The sequence below is a fragment of the Etheostoma spectabile genome, chromosome 21 (assembly GCF_008692095.1).
Source record: "Etheostoma spectabile isolate EspeVRDwgs_2016 chromosome 21, UIUC_Espe_1.0, whole genome shotgun sequence".
NCBI classification, from domain to species: domain Eukaryota; kingdom Metazoa; phylum Chordata; class Actinopteri; order Perciformes; family Percidae; genus Etheostoma; species Etheostoma spectabile.
Genome location: NC_045753.1, coordinates 21,858,286 through 21,880,765, shown reverse-complemented (window position 1 = coordinate 21,880,765; position 22,480 = coordinate 21,858,286). Strand labels below are relative to the sequence as shown.

At 38.9% G+C, this 22,480-nt stretch overlaps 2 protein-coding genes across 2 annotated transcripts; both read left to right on the top strand.

Moving 5' to 3' along the window:
- The first annotated feature begins 2,998 nt into the window (after positions 1–2,998).
- LOC116671357 (uncharacterized) lies at positions 2,999–7,136 on the top strand. Its single transcript, XM_032502578.1, has 4 exons — positions 2,999–3,134; positions 3,455–3,665; positions 4,114–4,263; positions 6,461–7,136. Exons 1-4 carry the CDS (start codon positions 3,039–3,041, stop codon positions 6,694–6,696), a joined length of 693 nt encoding a protein of 230 aa, XP_032358469.1. The 5' UTR covers positions 2,999–3,038; the 3' UTR covers positions 6,697–7,136.
- A 981-nt stretch (positions 7,137–8,117) lies between these two features.
- Positions 8,118–21,486, top strand: LOC116671355 (vesicular glutamate transporter 1). The gene is made up of 13 exons (XM_032502574.1): positions 8,118–8,640; positions 14,039–14,291; positions 14,831–14,949; positions 15,051–15,165; positions 15,279–15,366; positions 15,967–16,053; positions 17,152–17,288; positions 17,786–17,935; positions 18,128–18,260; positions 18,874–18,984; positions 19,204–19,331; positions 19,821–19,890; positions 20,077–21,486. Exons 1-13 carry the CDS (start codon positions 8,579–8,581, stop codon positions 20,367–20,369), a joined length of 1,746 nt encoding a protein of 581 aa, XP_032358465.1. The 5' UTR covers positions 8,118–8,578; the 3' UTR covers positions 20,370–21,486.
- The last annotated feature ends 994 nt before the right edge of the window (positions 21,487–22,480 follow it).

Sequence of the window (22,480 nt, the reverse complement as noted above, 5' to 3'; positions counted from 1 at the left end):
GTGAGGTTTCCTTTCTTTTCTTTCTCTAGGCGAGGCTTGTTGAGCATGAACGTGTACACATTAACTTTTGAAATGCACGGTACACACATTTTTCTTTCTTACAGGACTTCTCCACAGAAAAATTTGGTGGTTACATCACTTACTTAAAAGCTCAGAGATTCTGGCAGCTTTTTTAAGGGGTGAAGAGCATTTCTGCAACAATGCTCTCCACCAAAACCCACTTCCATCACTTGCTGAGTGCTGCTGCCCATCTGCACAATTTATCAGCCTGGGAAAGTTTAGGCATATCAAGACTTCTACCGCCAAAGGTAAACATCTGAGCAGCTGGATACAAGGACAACATGTCGAGGTAATGTGACGACTTGCCTTTCTTGTGACATGGGGTTGTAAACCTCTGACTGACTGTTGGTAGACTTCAGTTTGTGTCTGTAACCGCCTGGCAGCTCGTATTTGCAGATCGCGTGCAGGTGGCCTGAAACAAAGTTCTGGGCTATCAAGATACTGTATGTGTCAAGGCAGCTGGCCTATTGTAGCTTTTTCAAATACTGATTTGACTGTTTTTTTATTTATATATATATATATATATATATATAATATTATATATATATATAGTCCTTCAACAGTTTGAGTGTCCTTACAAGGCTGTGCAGTTTGGAAGTGGGTCACACACCACTTTTACTAAAAAATTGTTTCAAACCAGCGAGCTCAAGAGGTTTAAAAATCCGACTGTAAAGGTGACCAATTAAACTATGAAGACCTCTATATCTAGTTTGACCATTAACATTGGAGAATAATGAGTTGAGTGTAATATAAATAATTTGTGTGTGTATCTAAAAGAAAGAAATGTTTTTTGGAAAAAATGGCATGCGTTGATCCATCGTAGGTGAGTGGATAAATGAATTTCACAAAATAAAATGTATTATCTTGGTGTAGAGAATCCCTTAGGTTATAATTTTTCAAATGTAAAATGTGTGGAATGTGTATGTGTGTGTGTTATATATATATATATATATATATATATATTTACTACGTGTGTGTGTGTATATATATATATATATATATATAATACTGTGTGTGTGTGTGTATATATATATATATATATATAATGTGTGTGTGATATGTTTTTGTATATGTATGTGTAAATATATATGATATATATACACATAAATGTATATATGTGTATATATGTGTATATATATGTATATTTTATATATATATATTTATACATTAATATATGTATATATATGTATTAGTGTATATATATGTATTTATGTAAGTATATGATATGTATATATATATATACTGTGATATATATTAATATACATAATGTATGTATGTATATGTATGTATATGTGTATATACACTACCGGTCAAAAGTTTGGGGTCACTCGAAATTTCCATTGCACTCCATTATAGACATAATACAGCAATGTAGTATATAAAAATATATATATATATATAATATATATACATATACTATACATATAATCATATATATAACACTATACACAATATATATATAAATATATATACATGTATAATATATATATTTAAATTAGGTGTGAGCAACGGCTGCCCTCCAGTTTTTTACTTTTTTTTATAAATTTTTGTTCAACTACAATATATATATATAATATATATAAGTGTGTCTATATATATATATATATATAGGTATTATATATATATATGTAATATATGTATATATATATATGTATTATATGTATATATATGTAATGTTATTATGTATATAATGTATATATATGTATATGTATATATAGTATTATATGTTATATATATATATTGTTAATTTATATTATATGTATATATATATGTAATACATAGTACATCATACAGCCTTAACACAGAAGCAAGCGTTACTTTGTTGTCGTGGCTTTGCTAGCCTGTGTAACAAACATGCAACTAGTTTCCTCCTTAACCTAAGCTTGAGAGAAAAAAAATACAGCATATCATGCAATTTCAATTTACAAATAAATGATAGAAAACATACACATTTTCAATTACATTGGTTCTTGAAGAGTTTCTACTTACATTACAAAAATTAGTTTACCTTCAAATTTGTGCCATTCTGTTATTTGTCAAAAAATCATCGTAGAACAAAGCCAACAACCAAATGCCTTTATACTGTATAGCAGGGGTTGGGTCACAGGTTGGTTTGAACCTAGTATGTTAAAATACATGAGCAGTATGAACTGCAGTATGCTCCTGCAAACATAGAGTTCACTGTAAGTACAGTATGATATCAAACTGTAAAACCAAATGAGTGTTTTTTTAATTACCGTACCTAATTGTTGGATTTAATTTAAACACAGCTAAATCAACTATTTCTTGAAGTAACAGTCTCACAAAACTTGTACATCTATACTTGCAGCTGCTTTGAGGAAAATATAACATTGTGGCAAAATACAATTAAATATACTAAATCAATTTAAATTATACATATCATGGGGTTTTATTTGCGTAATAGTTTGGACTTCTTATCAGATTTGACTCAGCACTTGATATAGGCCAGTTGTACGAGAATGAAGCAGTATATTCATGTGTCAGCAGGGAGCTCTGTTGCACTCATGTCAGCTTTTCTCTGCTGAACACACTTGTTACAGCAGGTTGTGTGACCTATGCAAAAACACGTATTACACGTATACTGTATATATGTGTGTATATATATATATTTTTTTTTAGTTTGCCATTTTTTCATTAGATGGCTCCTTTTTCTTATTAAAAGACCAAAATAAAAACTGATTTCACTTGTTAGGTGTGAGCAACAGCTGCCCTCTTTCCAGTTTTTTTATTTTATTTTTATTTTCATTTTTTTTTAAATTTCTGTTCAACCTACAAATTCAAAGTCAAAACCTTCAAAAACGTACAAAACCGTATGCCCGAGCAGAATTTGCTGAAGGAAAGCCTCTGAATTCTTTTGTTCCTTTGGAAGGCTAGTTTGTCTGTCTCAACATAGCCATTGTGTATGCTTGTTTGGCCCCTTGGAAATATTAGGTGTCTGGGGAGTTCAGTTGTCTTGGATGCAGTCTCACCTGTCTCACAGTCAGCCAGAGAAGCAGAGAGGACAGGACCTACACCCGACTGAGAGAAACACAGCCTCTTTACTTCAACCTCAGGTAAACACAAACGACAAAATGGATTTTAAAATGATAAAACTCTCCTTTGCATAACAGTGTGTGTGTTTATTAAGAGCAGGACAGGGAAAGTACAACTATTAACAACGAGCTGTAGAGTGTAGAGAGCAACAACTGCAATGTTGTTTTGACTACTATTGATTTTCATACGTAGCTAGTTATGGTGAGCATTAAAACAGCCCTGTTAGCAGCCAAGAGAGAGCAGATATATAAAACTTTCAAAATAAGTAGAACACCTTCAAAGTAGCATTCATGTTTTCATAGATTACATTTTTGCGAGTAACTTTATTTTTAATTCGCAGGCGTACCAGTGGAGGACCCACATGGCAGCCCTGGCAACTCTTTGCTTGCTGCTGGTGTTTCCACTGAGCAGCACCCAGAGCACCCTGCGGTCTGTGCAGGAGATCAATGCTCATCAGGCCCCGGCAGCGCCACCTCCTCCTCTTCCACCACCACATGTACGGGACCTACTCAGAAAAGAGGAAACCACTCACTTAAATGCAATGCAGACGTGTAAGTGTAGTTTAGAGAAATGTTGTTTAGTAGAACTGTAAATATCCATCATGTGTTAACAGAGAATAGATAGAATACAGGTTATTGTCCAGAGGGGAAACTTGTCTCAGATATAGTGCTACAACATAAACATGTAACAGAAAAAAACATTTCAAAATCAACATAAACATAAGATCAACGAATCATCTAAGGACTTAAAAGAAGGACGCGTACACTGTAAAGACAATACCACATTTTAAAAAGCAATTGTAATAATTAAAGTGTGGAGTGCAAAAGGTGCTGGTGTATTTATTGCACTTTTGCTCTTTTGTGCTAAGATGTACTGTTGGATTTCAGAAGCTTACTAATAAAAGCTTACGAAATGCTTACATGTGCCATATGCCATGTTCTGCAAAGACAGGATTTGTGTGTGACAAGTGGGACTCTGATGGTCTTTGTGCTTCCACAGATGCCTATGTCGACAAAGATAATGCCAAAGTGGGTCTCTTCATCGCTGCTGCCATGGGAACCTTTGCTCTGATGGCCGCGGTGTACTGTATCTACAACAAGTTCTACACCAAACATCAGTACCTGCACACCAATCTCAATGACGACTCAGGTAGATTAATTGATTTTTATTAAATTATTATTGCATTAGAGCCTCTTTCAGTCTTGGAACCAAATTGCATCGCCTACGGCAGTGTTTCTTTCAATGGGGGTAGGTGTGCCTCTAGGGGTACTTTGGAGGACTACGTGAGATATTTAACAAAATGTTTAATAGTTACAAGGCTGTTGTCCAGAACGTTGTTCCTCTCTAAGTAGACTTTTTTTTTTTGTCCCCTTCTTTGGACCTATTCTTGCCTTTCTTCCTTCCTTTTCCTGTTCTACTTTTGATTCAAAGTTTTGATGATGAAGTTTTTGATGCTATTTTCGACCCATTCTTGCCTTACTTCCTTTCTTCTTTCTACCATCTTTTTCCAAGGTGTCGCCTTTTTTGTACAGTTTTTGTCTCCTTTTCTCATTAGCATTTAAATGTTTTTTGTCAGTTACAAGGCTGTTGTTTAGTAAATCTATCGCTGACAGCGCTGTGTTGTTCCTCTTTATATAGACTTCTTTTTCTACCAAAAATAATTAGTGCTCTTCAGGGGGTACTTAGCTCAAAGAAACAATTCAAAACGGGTACATTATTGAAAAATGTTTGAGAACCACTGCTCTACAACAACTGATACACAAGATATAAGATAAGGAAAGATAAGATGGATATGAGTCCAGTTTTTTTTGGATGGAAGTCTTTCTTTGTTCCTGCTGAGGAGGAGACTCTCTGTATATAGCTTCCCTTTATCACGCTGACAGAGAAGTTTCTATGCTCATAGTTGTCACTTTTCTTTGTTTTCTCTGTTGTGGTGCCACTTTGTAGTGAAGACGGATAAGATATGTGTATTTTTACAACCATGCAGGTTTCTGACAGTCCCTGTAGGCCAGTGGTTCTCAAATCCTTTTTAATGATGTACCGCTTTTGAATTGTTACTTTAAGCCAAGTACCGCCTGACCAGCGCTAATCCTTTTTGGTAGAAAAAGAAGTCTACATAACTTCAAAAACAGTGACATAATTTTAAAAAAAGCAACACAAATCTCACATTTTTGGATTGGGACAAAAAGTCTACCTAAAGAGAAACAATTTTCTGGACAACAGCCTTGTAACTATTAAACATTTTACATCCCCCTGCAGTCCTCCAAAGTACCCCTAGGTACGGTGGCCGACAGGGGCAAACGCCCAGCAACTTCAGAAAACACATTCAAATAGACAAAACACAAGCAAATTAAGAAAACAACTTCATTAGTTTGACAACAAATGTGCAGCATTCAGCAAACGTGCTGCATACAGTACACACAACACAACCAAATACATAAACGCAATGAAAATAAAAAAACAATGCAAAAAGAAAAAGCACACAAACCACGAAAACGAATGCAACAAAAAACGCTGCATCCAGATCACACAACGGAAGTTCTCCAGGTTTCTAGAGGGAGCAGCTAAACAACGTAAAGAAGAGGGCCAAATATTTCAATGAATACTAACCTTGTTATGTCGCCGCTATCTTCACTTTTGGTCCTGTTTCCAAACAAACTTCTCTCTCGTTCCGTGGGGTCGAAAATCCAGCTGTTCCACTTAGCTGCTCCCTCTAGAGGCTTGGACAACTTCCGTTGTGTAATCTGGATAATGCGTTTTTGTTGCATTTGTTTTCATGGTTTGTGTGCTTTTCTTTTTGCCTTGTTTTTTATTTGGATTGCCTTTATGTGTGTGTTTGTGTTGTGTGTATGCGGCGCGTTCGCTGAATGCTGCACATGTGTTGTCAAACTAATGAAGTTGTTTTCTTATTTTGCTTGTGTTTTGTCTATTTGGATGTGTTTTGTGAAGTTGCAGGGCGTTTGCCCCTGTCGGCCACCGTACCTAGGGGTGCACCTTCCCCCATTTGAGAAACACTGTCGTAGAGCACCACGGGATGGCTGGGATATTAAACATCTGCACAATGTGTTGTGTTTGTTGACGTTGGGCAAAATGACTTCTTGGAACTTGAGCTCTTCCTGCTTGCTGCCACTCTGAGATACTAATTACTGATGTTGCATGGTGTAGCTTTAATAGTAGAAATACAACAGAAAATGTGTAGTAGTGTAGTACATACAGAAACAAGACTGATCTTTTTTCTTACTCTCCCATTCAGTTGATCGTAAGGGTGTCTTATGATTCAGTGAGAAAATGTTTAAGGGAAATATCTACAATTTTCAAGTGACGTTCCTTATAAATCTGTCTGCAGATTTAACTACAGACGCCACTGGCCCTCCCCCTGTGTTTTTCCACGGCTCTGCTGGCTCCAGTGCGGTAGATGTGCAAAGAGCTGGTTATGGCTCGCTCTCAGACACTCCATCCATCATCTCCATGCCACCCAGCCTGTCCCCTCCTCCCTCTGCCATGCCCTTCCCTCCTGTCTTCCTCTCCTCTCACTCTCTGAGAACTATATCAGCCAGGGATCTGGAGAAGAGCTGTATCTGATACTGAATGCTTAGTAAGCAGTGTGAGACTTTTGAATGACAGTAAAAAAAGTAGTTATTTGAATGTACACATTGTTTTTCACTACGTATGCCTATTTGCAGGCACACGGCTTTGCACATACAGCCCTACAGTAGGAACAACAGTAGGAAAATGCAGAACAATTAATTTTTTTTGGAAACATTTGGTGGTAGTCCTGAGCTGTGAAAGCAGAAGTATCTCATCCACCTGCTGCAATTGCCCAAATCTGTCACTTATCATTGACAACCATAGACCCCCTGGCCTGTTGCCCCTTCACTGCCCATAACCACCACCAAATATGAGCCAAACATTTGCCTGTGCATCACAACCATTAGTATAGTCATTAACTAGACCTTTCCTGCACCTTATCAAATACTACCCATCCTTTAGTATGTGTCAAGTGTGGTACAAGAAATAATAAACTGTCCGTAGACAGAAAAAAATGTTGTCTTGCTCTTGTTTCATTTTATGGCAAATGGTAAAATCTGATTTAAATATATATAACATTAATGGTGGCTTCATTAGGTGTCCTAGTATGCCGTGCACAATATCAGGACTCTGAAACTGAGGCAGTTAAATGCAATGAAGCCATAATTTATTTTATTATTCACACTTGTGCCTTTTCTACAGTGACAGTGACACATGTCAGTGATAAAAAAGGCCTCTTGCCTTTTGTCTTTCATTGACCTTTATTCCAGACTCAGCTACACCGTAGGACTTCAGCTATCAGAATAATACAAAACGTGTGCACCACTCATCATGCAATGATTTAAAAAAAGGAGATTTAAGAGATTCAAGTTATTCATGCAGTCAAATTTTGAAATTATTGGTAGATGGCGTATCTACAAATATTTATAAGTGCAATGCAGTTTGTTTCTTTTAAACTAAATGTTCTTGATCGATAGCACATCACTAACATTAAATATTAAAATTATCTTTTAGTTTTTTGGGCTCTTTTGGCCACTTCAATATACAGTAAACTCCATAGCAGTAGCCTACATGTAAAAGAAACATTGCTGTAATAAGTTGAAGGTATGAGCAGTTTTCATATGAAAATGCTAGCAGTAATGCGTTGTGGCAGCTCTGCCACGGTCAGTATATAGCTGAGATGAGAAAGTAAAACCACAAAATCTTGAACTTGTCTTTTAATTATCTAGTCCTTACAATTGTTTTTGCAAAGAATCTCAGGTCATTTAATCTCAAATAAATCCAACTAGGAATCATAACAGCGTCCTGGAAGCAGCCTGCCCCTCCCCTGTTCCAAATATACCTGGGAACTCTGATACTCTGCTTCGATCGGGCAGTGTTTTGTCTAACTCTCTATTCAAGGCTTGTGCCGGTCCAAGAATAGCCGCTGCTTGAATAGTCAGTACTTACGGCCGGGAGAAAGGAAGTGACATGCTACCTTCCACTCACTACACACAATTTGGAGAGATTAGCGCGCAGGCAGCGGTAATCTGGTTTCAGGACCACGGCCAGAGAAACCGTTTGGCCACGAATCCTGTCGAAAGTTGCCTCCAGAACGGTGTGAACCTAAAGCGGACACCACAGAGTGTGAAGAAGGTTAATTTGGACGTTAAAGACTCAAAGTGGGACTGACAATGTGTGCTCGGTGATTTTAAAGGCTTTTAAAACAGATTAAATCTCACTCTCGCTGGCTACAGATTCCACTGCACAGGGAACTGCGGGTTAAGGGAGTTATTCACCAAAATCAAGTTGTTATTTTATTTTATTGTATTTTTTTTTTAATTTATTTTTTATGTGTGAGTGAGAAACAAGGGGCGGAGGTAGTAGAGGAGAAGGCTGTGCGCTCAATCGGGAGCGCGCAAAGTCTGCACATTGGTCGGATCCTGGAGTCGTGAGGATGGAGATCCGGCCGGACAGGGTTAAGGTCGTGGCGGCCAGGACTCTCGGGAAAATATACGGGTATGTAGAATCTCCCTGGGACATAAAACTGGAAAATGTTATAAGGCTGCAGGTGTAATTACTTGCAGGTGTGATTAAAAAGAAAGAAAGTTTATCTTTTGAATTTAGACTGTTATTTGAATTTAAAACAGTCTACAGTGGCTTAAACGTGACTGTATGTGAGTATTTGTCTTTAAAGAGAAGCAAACTGCTCCTTTTGAGATCAAGGTGTCTAGAGGCCTGGGTGAGGCCGGAGTGTGTTTGGATGAACTGCCACAACATCTGTCCCTTCATAGGCCATTGAATCTGTCACATACGAATCTGGCGTACATCATTTATCACTTTAAGTAACTGCAGTCATGCAGTGGCTGATGAAAAAAAAACTAACAAATGTTGTTTCTGAGCACCCAAATGCTGGGAATCTAAAACCTAAAACCAGTCTCCTAAAGTCTCTTGCTCCTTTGCTTCTGAGGAACAAATACACAGGATTAAGTTTCATTTTAGGCCCATCGGTGTAAAATGAAGCCTCGGATCGATAGCTGAATTCATTTCTTCCTGGCTTTTTCTGCAGTGTATTCACATTGTTTAATTATGGAAGGCTTGTCACGGTTTTATGTGGAGACTGGCAATGTTGTTCAGTTTCTACACAAAGTATTTTTTATAAGGTTGGCCATTCTTCTAAAGTGAGTTACTATGTGTTTAGTGTAGTGTTAGTGTTATTCTGTCTCCCCTGTCATTATGGGACAGCTTAAGGACACCTTCATAAAACCCTCACTCTGGTAAAGGCTTCAACTTTTCAAAAATAGCCAAACTTATGATGATGGACTGATGGGGTTATTGTCCAAGGTAATATGGTATGAAATAGGTCATTTTTTGGCATCATGTGGCATTTTAGACCCACAATACACATGCGCAAAGAATTCAAGTGCGAGTTTTTGAGAACTTCCATAGCTCTGCTTTACAATCAGTCCGAATGGCAATGCACTGTATGTTCTGTGACACAACTTCTTCCCCGGGAAAAGGTGTGTGAAGTAATCAGGAGTCTGGCCAGTAATGGATATGTGAACGCGAGGAGGCATTGATGAACTCCCCTTCTTCCTCTCGGGATTTGATGTAGTTTCTAAACACCTAAATCCTCTCCAGAAATAGTCTCTGCTTGTCCAAGCTGTCGGCCCACGTAAATCCCTGCATGCCGTACACCTTGCACACCTCTCCCTCTCTCTCTCTCTCTCTCTCTCTCTCTCTCTCTCTCTCTCTCTCTCTCTCTCTCTCTCTCTCTCTCTCTCTCTCTCTCTCTCTTTCTTTCTCTCTCTCTCTCTTCCTAAGTAGCCTGACATCTCGTCATCTTGTCCCTTCCCCCTTCAGGGCACCTCATAGCCAGGATTAGGACACTCCACCCACGGCACAGAGCCCGCAACGGCCTATAAGCTTTCATTTCCGTGGAGTGCACGTGCTCTCAGGTTCTTTCTTGGTACCTTGCTGCCGTGCGTAAGGCGCACCGGCCCGTCCCCCGGTACTGTTCTCTGCACGCAGCATGCAACACATGCTTAACGGGTTCACAGAGAGCAGACGTGTTCTTTTATTTTTTTTTGCACGGAGCTGTATCCGGTCTTTTATTTTTATTTAAATGTTTTCCCTATTCGGTCGTGTGACTATTAGTTATAGCGTATTCTAGTCCTGTTAGTTCCATTCATTTATTTTTTGGTTCTGTCTCAATCTATTAAGCTGTGCCATATTGTCTTTTCCTATTAAGCTACAGACAATAGAGTGATTAAATCACCTGAAGTTGTGTCAACATGAGTGAGACCAAACAGAAGCTGTATCCCACTGAGGTAGAGCTCATAAAGTCACCTGTCATTTAGCTATTTATACAAGGGCTGTAATCGTTTGGGCTATATAACACCAGGGAACAACTAAAAATGCCCATCAAATTGTCTAAACCCCAAAGGGAAATGTCTTGTTTTGTCCCAACAGCGGTGCAAAGCCCCACAAAATACATTATTATAATGACAAATTCCCATTCACACTTGAGAGCCCTAAACAAGAGAATGTTTGAATAGTTTTTACGTAAAAATGACTTAAATGACTAATCAGTTATCAAAATAGTTACCGACTGACTAATGGATTAATTGACTAATCATTGCAGGTCAAATCTATGTCTGTACTGTGCAGTTCCCCTTTGTGCTTCCTGCATCTCTTTCCTGAATCTTTTACCTAAATGAATTGCCCTCAGTATAACAATTCAATTCATTTAACTAATGCAGATGAGTGTTATAACAGTCCACATATGATCTTCCAACAATTGAAGTCAAGGAGGAGGTCCTTCTTAGTAGTGTCATGAAGGAGCTTTTCAACCTTTAAACAATCTTCCCCCAGTTATTTGACTCTCTCTTATCCAATCAATGGTTCCAAGCTGTTGACTCAACTGTGAACCAAGCTGCTGAACCACCCAGACATTTGTCCTTGACGTATGAATTAAGAGATTAACTCCGGAATACTCACTTAGAATAGGTCATGGGAATTCAGCTTTCCCATATTCCTATATGATTAAAAAACCAAGCACTGTTTTAAATGGGTTGAACTGGTTCACAGAAGCGTTGTCACGGTGTAACCAATCCAACGAAGAGAACGTCAGGTAGCTTGTGAGGATTACAACGGCTTTTCTTTAACTCAGGGTCAGTCATGAAAAGTCACAGCAGCAGATGCAGTGTATGTGAAATACATGTGGACATCCTCTGGATACTGCGAAATAAATTGGTGTTGAAGAAGAAAGAAATGTTGTGAATTGTGTGCGAGGCTGTGCGTGAGCCAGGGGAGTTGACGATAAAAGGCAGGGTTAAAGAGGAAGAGGAGACAGGAAGAATGAAGACAGAAGCCCGCCCAGACAAAAATAGTCCAAGAGAGCCAGTGATATTAATAATTCAAGAGTGAGAATCATTAATACTTGATCAGTGTCGGAGACTGTTAGAACCTCTGCTTACAGTAACTAATAAAGCATGTATGTTGCATAACTGTGCAACTGTTATTTTACTGATGTAATACTGTTTGCTGCTCTGAATAAGAACACAAACTCCAGTCTTTTTGTCACTCAATATGTTAGTATCCATGTCAATTTTAAGTCTCTACGGGAAGTACATCTTCTGCACCTAGATAGCTGCAATAATGGTTGTACAAAGAGCAGCCGGTGCTTTTCTTTCGCCATGGTGTTTCAGAATTGTGATTGTCCTCGTCCTTGGTGACTAAATCAAGCAGTGACATTCTGGTTTAGGACAGGGTTTGATGGAATACATAGAGGAACAAAGTCTGACACAGCTGAGAGAATAAACCAGTTCTATTCCTACATTAGTTGGAAAGGGCCGTGTTAGGATGTTTAGTAGGATGTACAGGAAAGTAAGGCTATTTTTATACAAACAATGGATTTTGGGGGGGGTGTTGCCCCAGTGGTCTGCATCAGTTTAAATCTCTGCACTCTCTCTGCACCTCCAACCATCTAATGAGGTAAAACAAGCTATACCATTTTGGAAATAAATAAGGTAGCAAGGGAGTTTGCTAGTTTACTGCAAGCTACGTTGCAGCTTTTTTTCTTCAGTTAACATTGCGAGATGGGGCATGGCTCTGGCGGCGGGCCGCACACTCCGAGTGCACTTATGGTTTAAGCTGTGGTTATTCATTTTGATTGAGTAGATTTCGTTGTAATGGGGTCTGCAGTTTTGGCTTTGGCTATTGCGTCAAAATTGGCAAACATTTCAGCATTACACTGTTAGTGGTAGCGTGACTCACCATAAAACACTGACCTACTGCACATATAACATTGTTTAATTTCAGTACGTTTGTCCCTGAGGAACTGATAATAATTTGCCAGTTTCCATATGGTTATATGATGTATAATATCACATACAGTATTCAGTCTGTACTGGTTCTTCCAGTTACAGTAGAGATTCTAAACCCAACCATGATGAATACTCACAATGGCCGCTGTGGGAGCAGAGCACTGTTGGTGCGCCCCTGTGGCTCAGTCGCATAAGAATCATAATGCACTTAAATGTGGTTCAGTTCTAGCCCAGGATCCCAGTCCAATTTTCTGTACTGTACAACCAGCTGTCAAATAAAGTAGTCTATAAAATACACCCCCATCCCCCATTCCAAGCATTATTCATGCTCTGCGCTGTTGGGTGTTGTATTTTGGCTGAAAAGCTGCAGGGCTGAGTGGACTGGTATACACTCTTTTGTACTGTTTGAATCTCTCTATGGTGGTTGTGAATTACATTTACCAGAGTAAATGAGAGGAAGTAGGGATATTTGCTTTTAACTTTTACATGTAGATATGAAAACATACATATGTATATTAAATAAAGCTGTGATATAAAAGGGGCTCTATGCTGTATCATGTGGACCTGCAGTGCTCGAGTCTGAACTGAGAACTCAGCCTTGCACATGTCATGTTTTATAGAAGACCTGCTGCGTTTAGATACATTTTTGATGCCTGTTAGACTGGAGGCTGGCAGAGGTCATGGTTTCTCAGGGTTTCTCAGCAAGCCATATGGATGTTATGGATAGAAAAAAAGAGTAGAGTAGTTAACCTTGTTTGGAAGGAGAAGAGGGGCACGGATGCACTCACACTGCATTCTTACCTGTCGGCCAGTTCTGTCAGGAGATGAATGCCTGCAAAAACAATACCCAATATATTAACACCTTGAGAAGACAGGATAAGTCAAAGTTATGTCAGCAAGCTCCAGTAGTGGAAGGCTGACAGATAACTTTGCTGACTGTCTCTTGTTAAGATGCTAGAGTTACCAGTCAGATTGACAGTGAAGGATTGTCTGAACATCTTTCATGAAGCCAAGCTGTCAGTCTACATGGACAGGATCTGTTTTCACTGCAGCAACCAGTTTGGAAAACTTGGGTGGGTCACCGGCTGACTGTTTGCTCTTAAAGAAAATCCACAATATAAAAAATCTAAGAGTAAACTACATGTAGTTTCATTTTGAGAGCTCAATAACTGTTATAATTGGGCTGTTGAAACATTTTTTCATAAAAACAGATATATAAAAATAAATTGCTGAATCAGCAAAAATATCACAGACTGTTTGGTGATTTCCTCAAATGTCAGTGTGTTTTGGTGTGTATTTGCCAGTTTGCTTCTGTGGAAAGCTATCTTGATAGGGCGAAGGGTTACTATACAGCATTGAAAAGAGATATTTCAAGTGATAGATAGCCCAGACAATCACATCAAACTACACAAGGAGTAGTAGGAGGAAGGACCCCCTCGAAAACGAGATGTCACATCTCAAGGGGTTATTCCTAATAAAGAATTTCCAATATACACAAGGTGACAGAAGAAATATACGAAGTACATACACTTTTACATGTTACGTTTTCCATTCCCTCCCTTTTGGGGTTTCCAATCTCTTCTTAACAGAGCTCTTGAGAAGAAGCAGGAAAATGGCGAGACGATCGAGTTGTCGGCGGAGGGCCGGCCGGAGATGGTGGAAGAGAAGGAGATGCCCGTAGTGGACTGCACATGCTTCGGCCTGCCCAGGCGCTACATCATCGCCATCCTCTCTGGCATCGGCTTCTGCATCTCCTTTGGTATCCGATGTAACTTGGGCGTGGCCGTCGTCAGCATGGTCAACAGCCACACCATCTTCAGAGGCGACAAAGAGATCATAGTGGTGAGTAGGTGGGACGTCCACAACAGCAAGGCAAAAATAAAAATGATTACAATGTCTAGATTATTTATGTAGAAGATAAGAGACACACTATATTGCCAAAAGTATGTGGTGGTTTCCTCTGATTTTTGTGCACTTCCAATGTTGCATGGGAAAAGTTCTTTCCTGTTTCAAAGTGAGGAAGAATAAATGTTTTTACTAGTTTACAGTCTCTTACTTTATTAATGGTGCAAATGGAAATGGTCAGGTCAAACAAAGGATCGGGTCATCCTAAAGTCTGTCAGTCAACGTTACAGTCAGTGAGGTCATCAGCGTTAAAGTTTGACACAGCTAAGTGATGTGAAGGAATGTTGTGTAGATCAGGGGTCGAGCATATGCCTCAGGGGGACCAGTGATCAATCACATCAGTTCTCTTGTTTTGATTGTTATTCTTTCAGCTGTTCTGTTTTGGCAGATGAATATCATATCACCTCAGTATGTTTCAGGGATCAAACTCTTATTTAGGTACGTGTGCAGATTGATAACATTTTGCCTCCCAACAGAAAGCTCAGTTTGACTGGGATCCAGAAACAGTGGGAATGATCCATGGCTCCTTCTTCTGGGGATACATAGTAACCCAAATCCCAGGAGGCTTCATCTGTCAAAAGTTTGCAGCAAACAGGTCTGTTAATCAGCTATTAAATGTATGCAAGAGATGACTGTACATTTTTTGTATGTACTGTACTGAATGTATCTTCCTGTCTCTGTTCTTTCCTCTTCCAGAGTGTTTGGCTTTGCTATAGTGGCCACGTCTTGCCTGAATATGCTCATCCCTGCAGCCGCACGGGTGCATTTCGGCTGTGTTATCCTTGTCAGAATATGTCAAGGACTCGTGGAGGTGATTAACTCTATAGCTTCCTTATAAACACAAGAAATGGGTAACAAGAACACTTTATATTTACATTTTATTAGGAACATTTATCGAAGTGTAATGTTTTCCCTATCCTGCAGGGGGTTTCATATCCAGCCTGTCATGGCATTTGGGCAAAATGGGCACCACCTCTTGAAAGAAGTCGCCTGGCCACAACAGCCTTTTGTGGTGAGTCCATTGTCACTGTACCTGTTTCTGTTGTTGTTTTCATTTTAAGAAAACATTGCTAGTTTAATACAACCACAATCAGAGCTGAAACTAGTAGTCGATTAACCAATTAGCTGATTTACTACTAGCAACTACTTTGATAATTGATTTAATGTTTCAGTTATTCCCCCCCCCCCCAAAAAAAAGCAACCAACATTTGTTGGATCCAGTTTCTCGAAAGATACTGTTTGACTTGCTATAGACACAGTTAAAGGCCCCATTTTGTAAAAATATAAATACTGTAAAAGTCTCAAATTGCTCAATCCAAGAGCCGTCAGTACTTCCGTACTGTTGTGATGTCACTATATTATAGGCAGAAAGTGCCGGTACAGTGCTGTTACAATCATTTCACCATCTGCAATGATGGTACAGAGACGCCAAGCGTGTAGATTTGGGACCAATCAGAGTGGACTGGGCTTTTTTAGGGATGGGGTATAAAGAGACTTGCATAAAAACGGAGCGTTATAGATAAAAGGTAAATACAGGTATATCAAGACAGACATAATGTGTTTTCAATTAAAATGAATTGAAATTGCAGCCCATGTTTCTTTTTTTTTCTAGGATCTTATGCTGGTGCTGTGATTGCCATGCCATTAGCTGGAATCCTAGTCCAGTACTCGGGATGGTCATCAGTCTTCTACGTCTATGGTAAGAGACCCTAGACCTTTAGACTCAAGGTGAAGAAAATTAAATGTACAGACTTTACACAGGGGCTACCTTTTTCAGACCAAGCCATAACTTGGGAAACTACACATTCACTTGCGTAACTGTAAGTACATAATTAGGCTATGACTGATTTCAAAAGTTGTGTAATGACCAGTGTTTTAGTCAAGACCATCTAAATCGAGACCAAGTCATCACCAAGAACAGTGTAGTGAGACCGAGACAAGACCAACACTTTTAAGGGTTGGTGCGAGTGCCACACTGCAGGGCACGGTAAAATGGGAAACGTCTAACCAACCAGTGTATACACAACTAGCTTATATGTACAGCTATTGTTTTCTAAACCACTTTGTGTGAGGTGTGAATAGATTTCTGAAGAGTTTGAGGCTAGCTTGCTTCACTAGTGTCACTTACACTTAGCGTACCTTTCTTTATGCTTCCTTTCTAAGTGCTGACAAAAATTTGAGGTGGTCCCGGCCGTCTCAATCAGTGTTCCATTGCAGAGGTTACACACTGCTGTGTTTTCTATTACATGTTGTTTTGCAAAGAAACTCCTTATGGTTTAAGTGGCCACATTTTATTACTGACAAGTTAGAACTAGAGCGTTTTCTCATGTCACCTGCATTCACTTTGTTGGGAGTGCGTATTTAACATTAACAAATTTCAAATTAGAAATGAGTCAAGTTATTGGTTAAATTTAAATCAGGAAGTTTTAGATCCAATCACAATAATGACGTTAACACATAAATCAGACAATGCACAGGCCAGGCAGTTTAGTGATCTCCCTGCAGCTTTGGTCTTGACCTATTTTGAAATAAAATCCTGAGTCCTCTTTATCCGAGACCGAGACAAGACCGATTAAAAATGTGGTCGATTCAGTGACCAAGACTTTCAAAACCCCGATCTTGAGTACAACACATTAGTGTAGACACATGCATCCAGCATTCAATTCAATCCCAGTCTGTACCGGGGCAGAATCTACAGTCAAGTTGTCTCCTTTTACAGCTTGTTTGTTTTGACCTTTCTTTCTGGTTTTGACACCTACATTACTCCTCTTTCTCCTTCCTTCCCTTCTCCCCCCAGGAACTTTTGGCATCATGTGGTATTGCTTCTGGATCCTGGTGTCTTATGAAAGTCCAGCAGCCCATCCCACCATCACTGAGGAGGAGCAAAAATATATTGAGGAAAGCATTGGCCAATCCTCACAACATGCAGTAACGGTGAGTATATAGAGTAGATTTCTCAGGTACGATATGATGCAAACACTGTATCACACCACATTGGCTGATGTTAACAGTACGGATGTATCTGCCCTGTAATTTACATTTCCCTCGATTGAATGTGAAGGCACATTTTTGTTTTATGCTACATGTTGAAATAAGGACAAGAGCGCAAGTAGATTGGAAGGAAGAGTATAGAGATGGTAAACAAGCAGAGCATTTTCAGAGAAATAAGGGTGGAGCTTAAGAGGGTGTCGAACTTCATCATGAGCTGATTCTAATAATATTGTAAATGAAAGCAACACATAGATTTAGAAAGTTTTCATCAGTTGTGACCTCTGCTCATTTGTGTACGCATTCATGCGTTCAATTTACTCCACACATTTTTTTTAACAAATAAGTGGTCACTAATTCAGTTTGACAACACTTTTTTTGTTGATTCTGAAGAATTTCATTACAATGCAGTGAATTAAGTCATGCATTTTTCTTTGTTACAGAAATTCAACACACCGTGGAGGTGCTTCTTTACGTCCATGCCAGTGTACGCCATCATTGTGGCAAATTTCTGCAGAAGCTGGACTTTCTACTTGCTTCTCATCAGCCAGCCTGCATACTTCGAGGAGGTGTTTGGGTTTGAGATTAGCAAGGTAACAGAAACCAGATGTACTGCACCAGAAAAAATAAACAATTTTCTAGATGTACGATAACATGACACTGCTGAGAAAAGTCACAGATGCGGAAAGTCTGCTTTCTCTGTTTATTTCAGTCACCATAGGCTATCCTCAGAGGTCTTAAATCTATTACATTACATATTTATATTTATTTTCTTCTCTCTCTAGGTGGGCATAGTTTCTGCACTTCCTCACCTTGTCATGACCATTATCGTGCCCATTGGTGGCCAGATTGCTGACTATCTGCGCACCAACCAAATCATGACCACCACTAACGTCAGGAAACTTATGAACTGTGGAGGTAAGATAGGGCCAAAAAGAAGTGAAAGCAAAACTAGATTTGCAGATAAATGCAAAACACAAGAGATGCTGACTTGCTGTGCTCATAATAGCTGGAAGTTTTCTTTAAAGACATCAAAACTGGAACCATATTAGTATGCACTCAAACGATGGTATACAGTATAATGCCATTTTAGAGCTTTGTCTGGATTCAATTAGTTTTTGTAAGTGCTCCATTTCTTAGTCAAGTGATGTTGATCAACTGCACAGGAACTCACTGGCTATTTATGAAGTTAACTACAGTATTTAGTCAGCTGTGTGAGAAAACATTTGCTGCATAAGGGAAATGATGACTCACTGTAAATGCAAAAGCCTCTGTCTGCTATTTTTGAACTACAGCGAGAAATCGATAGCAAAGTGAAATGGAGAAGCATACAGTGTACACATCACTTTTCTGCAAGCTGTCAGGACAGTGGGGAGAGGTTAGTTAACAGCATTTTATGAAAAAGGAGAAGAGGAAGGTGTCAAGGAAAATGGCTTCAAGTTGACTCAAAAAACATCTTGCATCGAGACTTAATGTTTTCCATTAACACATTAAACTCATTCTTTGTTTCTATTCTATTGCTCTACGTCAGGGTTTGGGATGGAGGCAACCCTGCTGCTGGTGGTGGGCTTCTCTCATACAAAGGTTGTTGCCATCACATTCCTGGTCCTGGCTGTGGGTTTCTCAGGCTTTGCAATTTCAGGTGAAACCATGTTTTTTTTTTTTATTATTACTGTTCAGGACACTTTCTGTATCAATTTATCTACATTGTCCCCATCAATAGCAATAAGACCCTTTTCATCATCTTGTTCTTTGAAACCTTTTGGCCACAAATATGACTGTAGAATTTGTAAAGCTTGTGAATACACAACCATTTCCTATAATTTTATTTGATGTTATTGTTTTTATCCTTCCTCATAAGGTTTCAATGTCAACCACCTGGACATTGCACCGCGCTATGCTAGTATCCTTATGGGTATCTCCAACGGTGTGGGCACTTTGTCTGGTATGGTTTGCCCACTTATAGTTGGTGCCATGACAAAGCATAAGGTGAGAATTTGTGTTGTAAAATGCACACTAAAATACATTTCTGTCCTCAGTTTGTTGTCTGAGGGTGTGTTTCTGCTTATATAAGTCAGCTGTGCATCTCCAACTGAGTTTGGTAATAGGAAATGTTTCTAAAACAACAGCAGAGGTTCCACTTCCACAAAAAGACTTTTTTTTTTAAATATTGCCATTTTGCATGTCCAATAGTCTTACAGGGAGAAACAGACCACTAAGAGGGATCGATATTAATTTAATTTTGCACTGAAAGTAGCTCATTCAAACAGAGGTCGAGCCACAAGTAAGGTTAAATCTTAAGGTGTTTAAGCATTTTATTGACCAAAGTAAAAGGTGTTCAGGGTTTAAGCCAATGTATCGACACAATATATTGGCAAGTTTCTCTTTGATTGGTTTGATTTAATGTGTTGAACACAAACGTTTTTTCATGCTCATAATTGCTCTTCCTCTTTTTTTCTTCTGACTCTCCTTGGATAGACGCGGGAGGAGTGGCAGGGGGTGTTTCTTATCGCCTCGCTTGTTCATTATGGAGGTGTCATATTCTACGGTGTGTATATTTCCCTCTTTATTTCTGTTTCCACTCATTCCTCCATAACCAGAGCATTAGGGTGTTTAAGTATGCAACAATCTGTACATTGTTCTTTGTGCAATCTCCTGGAGATTGTTTGTCAAAAGTCTGAATACTATACAAAAACTCTGTATCTTACGGACTGATAATGTCTCTGGGCTGCAGGCCTCTTTGCATCTGGAGAGAAGCAATATTGGGCAGAGCCGGAGGAGCGGAGTGATGAGAAATGTGGCATCCTGGATGAGGATGAGCTTGCAAACGAGACGGAAGAGCTGTATCGCACAAGTGGCGGGGGAGGCTACGGAGCCATGAACCAGGGAGCGGATCCCAACGGCGCCGGAGGCATGGGGGGAGGAGGAGGCTGGGTCTCAGACTGGGACAAAACTGAGGAGTATGTCCAACCAGCCGGAACCAATAGTTACCTTTATGGAGGAGAGGGGGATCAAGGGTTAACATAAAACCAGCAGATCTTCTGCCCCTAGCCTTTAGTGAGGCAGAAACAGTACATCGACAGTGTGGAGTTTCACCTAATGGCATGAAGAACTTTGAAAGTGCGGATTTAAAAACGAATGTGGGAGGGGACCATTTTCAACAAGTCTGACTGTATTATCTGAACTTAACTGAATTCAAAGAGACTCCACAGTGGAGGTGAAGACATTAGTAAATGTAAAATGTGTGTTTGTGCGTGCAATTGTGTACCTTGTGTGACAATTTAAATAACTTAATTTAGGACTCTTCGCCCTCTCTGCAATCTGTTTTGGGGGCGACTTGTGTTTTAGGCCTGCTGTGGCTTTTTTGATGTTTATGGACTGTAATAATTGTAGACGTTTCTATATTATCTGACAGGATTTCATTTCTATGCCTCTAACTTATAATTTAATTATTACAAATCCTTAGGCACACATTAGATGCAAGCGCAGTTCTATTGTTGGGTGAAAACCTATTGAGTTTGATTAATTGGGTTTAAAAAAGTTTCATAAAAAGTTGTTGAATTTCCACAAGCAGAGTATGTCCCTCCATTGAAGTTAAAATAGGGGAAAAACAACACTGGAGCTACAAGGTTTTCACACAATGTTATGAAAGCTTCTTTTTTTTTCAAAAACAATGTTTTGTCCTTTATGTGCACACTTTTAAGAAAACACATGTTACTTGTGCCAATACAACAAACTATTTTGCTCTGTAGTATTGGTTTACTCATCCACTGAGAATATAATTGAATATAATAACACTTGCAAATAATACTGTACACAGCTTTCTGTGATGTCTAAATAGCCCATACTGATATTTTTAGATGCAGCATTTTGATTTCCTTGTGCAAAAATGTTTTATGTACTAGGCCTCGAACCTGTCTGCCTGCTGACAAACTGGGAAATAAAAATGCCTCGTATAGTATAGAGACACTTTTATCAGGTCTCCTTGAGGCCGTTTTCTTCAAAGCCCAACAACCTTCACACATGCCGGTCTCTCCTCTCTGTCACAGTCTCTCTCAAGGCCCAAAAAACACTGAGGCAAGGCTACGCCAGTTATGTAACATCGGTCAAATTTAAAAACGGATATGTTAAATTATCAGTAAATGAAAGACCAATTAACAATAAAAGGTGGATTATGGACATCAACACAATGACATTCCGTCCATGGAGATTCATTTCTGCATCCAGGTAATTGTAGTTTCAACAAAGCTTTAATTAAAAAACAATGGATTAAAAATATAAATTACAATACAGACAGACATTGTTCATCCAAACACCTTCATCAGTTGTTAAGTGTGCATAGGAAGTAACTCTGGTCTTAATATACAAGGCAGTCACATGATGATTTCAAGTACATGAGGAATTTGTTTTACTTTTGTTAGTAGATGTTCCAATGTATCTAGCTATAGCCCCACAAAAGAAGGTATACGAAAAATAACCCTGTGTAGATAGGGCTGCAACTAACAATTATTTTCATTGTTGATTAACTGGTTGATCATTTACTCAACTAATTGATTAGTTGTTTGGTCTAAAAATGTCAGGAAGCTCCAGCAGCTCTAGATCATGGAACGGTATCACTTTGGCTGATACTGTTCATCGAATGAAGTAGTTCACTGATAGATTAAATGTTAGGGTTTTTATTGTTTTACTCATTTTTCATGACTTTAATTTTTTTTTTCTGGATTGTTAACTAAAACTGAGTATGTAAAACTCATGTACACGTGGAAAATATTGTATAATAAAACCTAGAGGTGATAATTCCTGTACGATAATTACAGATAGTTATTATTAATATGCAGTTTATTCTTGTGCATTATTCCAATTTTCATGTTGTAGTGTTTGATATTATTGCATAGTGCATCATAACCTATCTTGCTAAAAAAAAAAGACGATTACAGCCGAGTTACATTTTTAAGCTTTTTAATGTATTTTTTTAGCACCTGTTTTGTCTTGATCGATCCAACTTTTCTCGGCTTCACGTATGATTCGGGCACTAACAATGTAGGTCTTTAAACCTTTGGATACAGTGGTTTCATGTTACCAATAATGCTGTACTCTACTCCAGACAATGTATCAATCACTGAGATAAAGTATAAAAG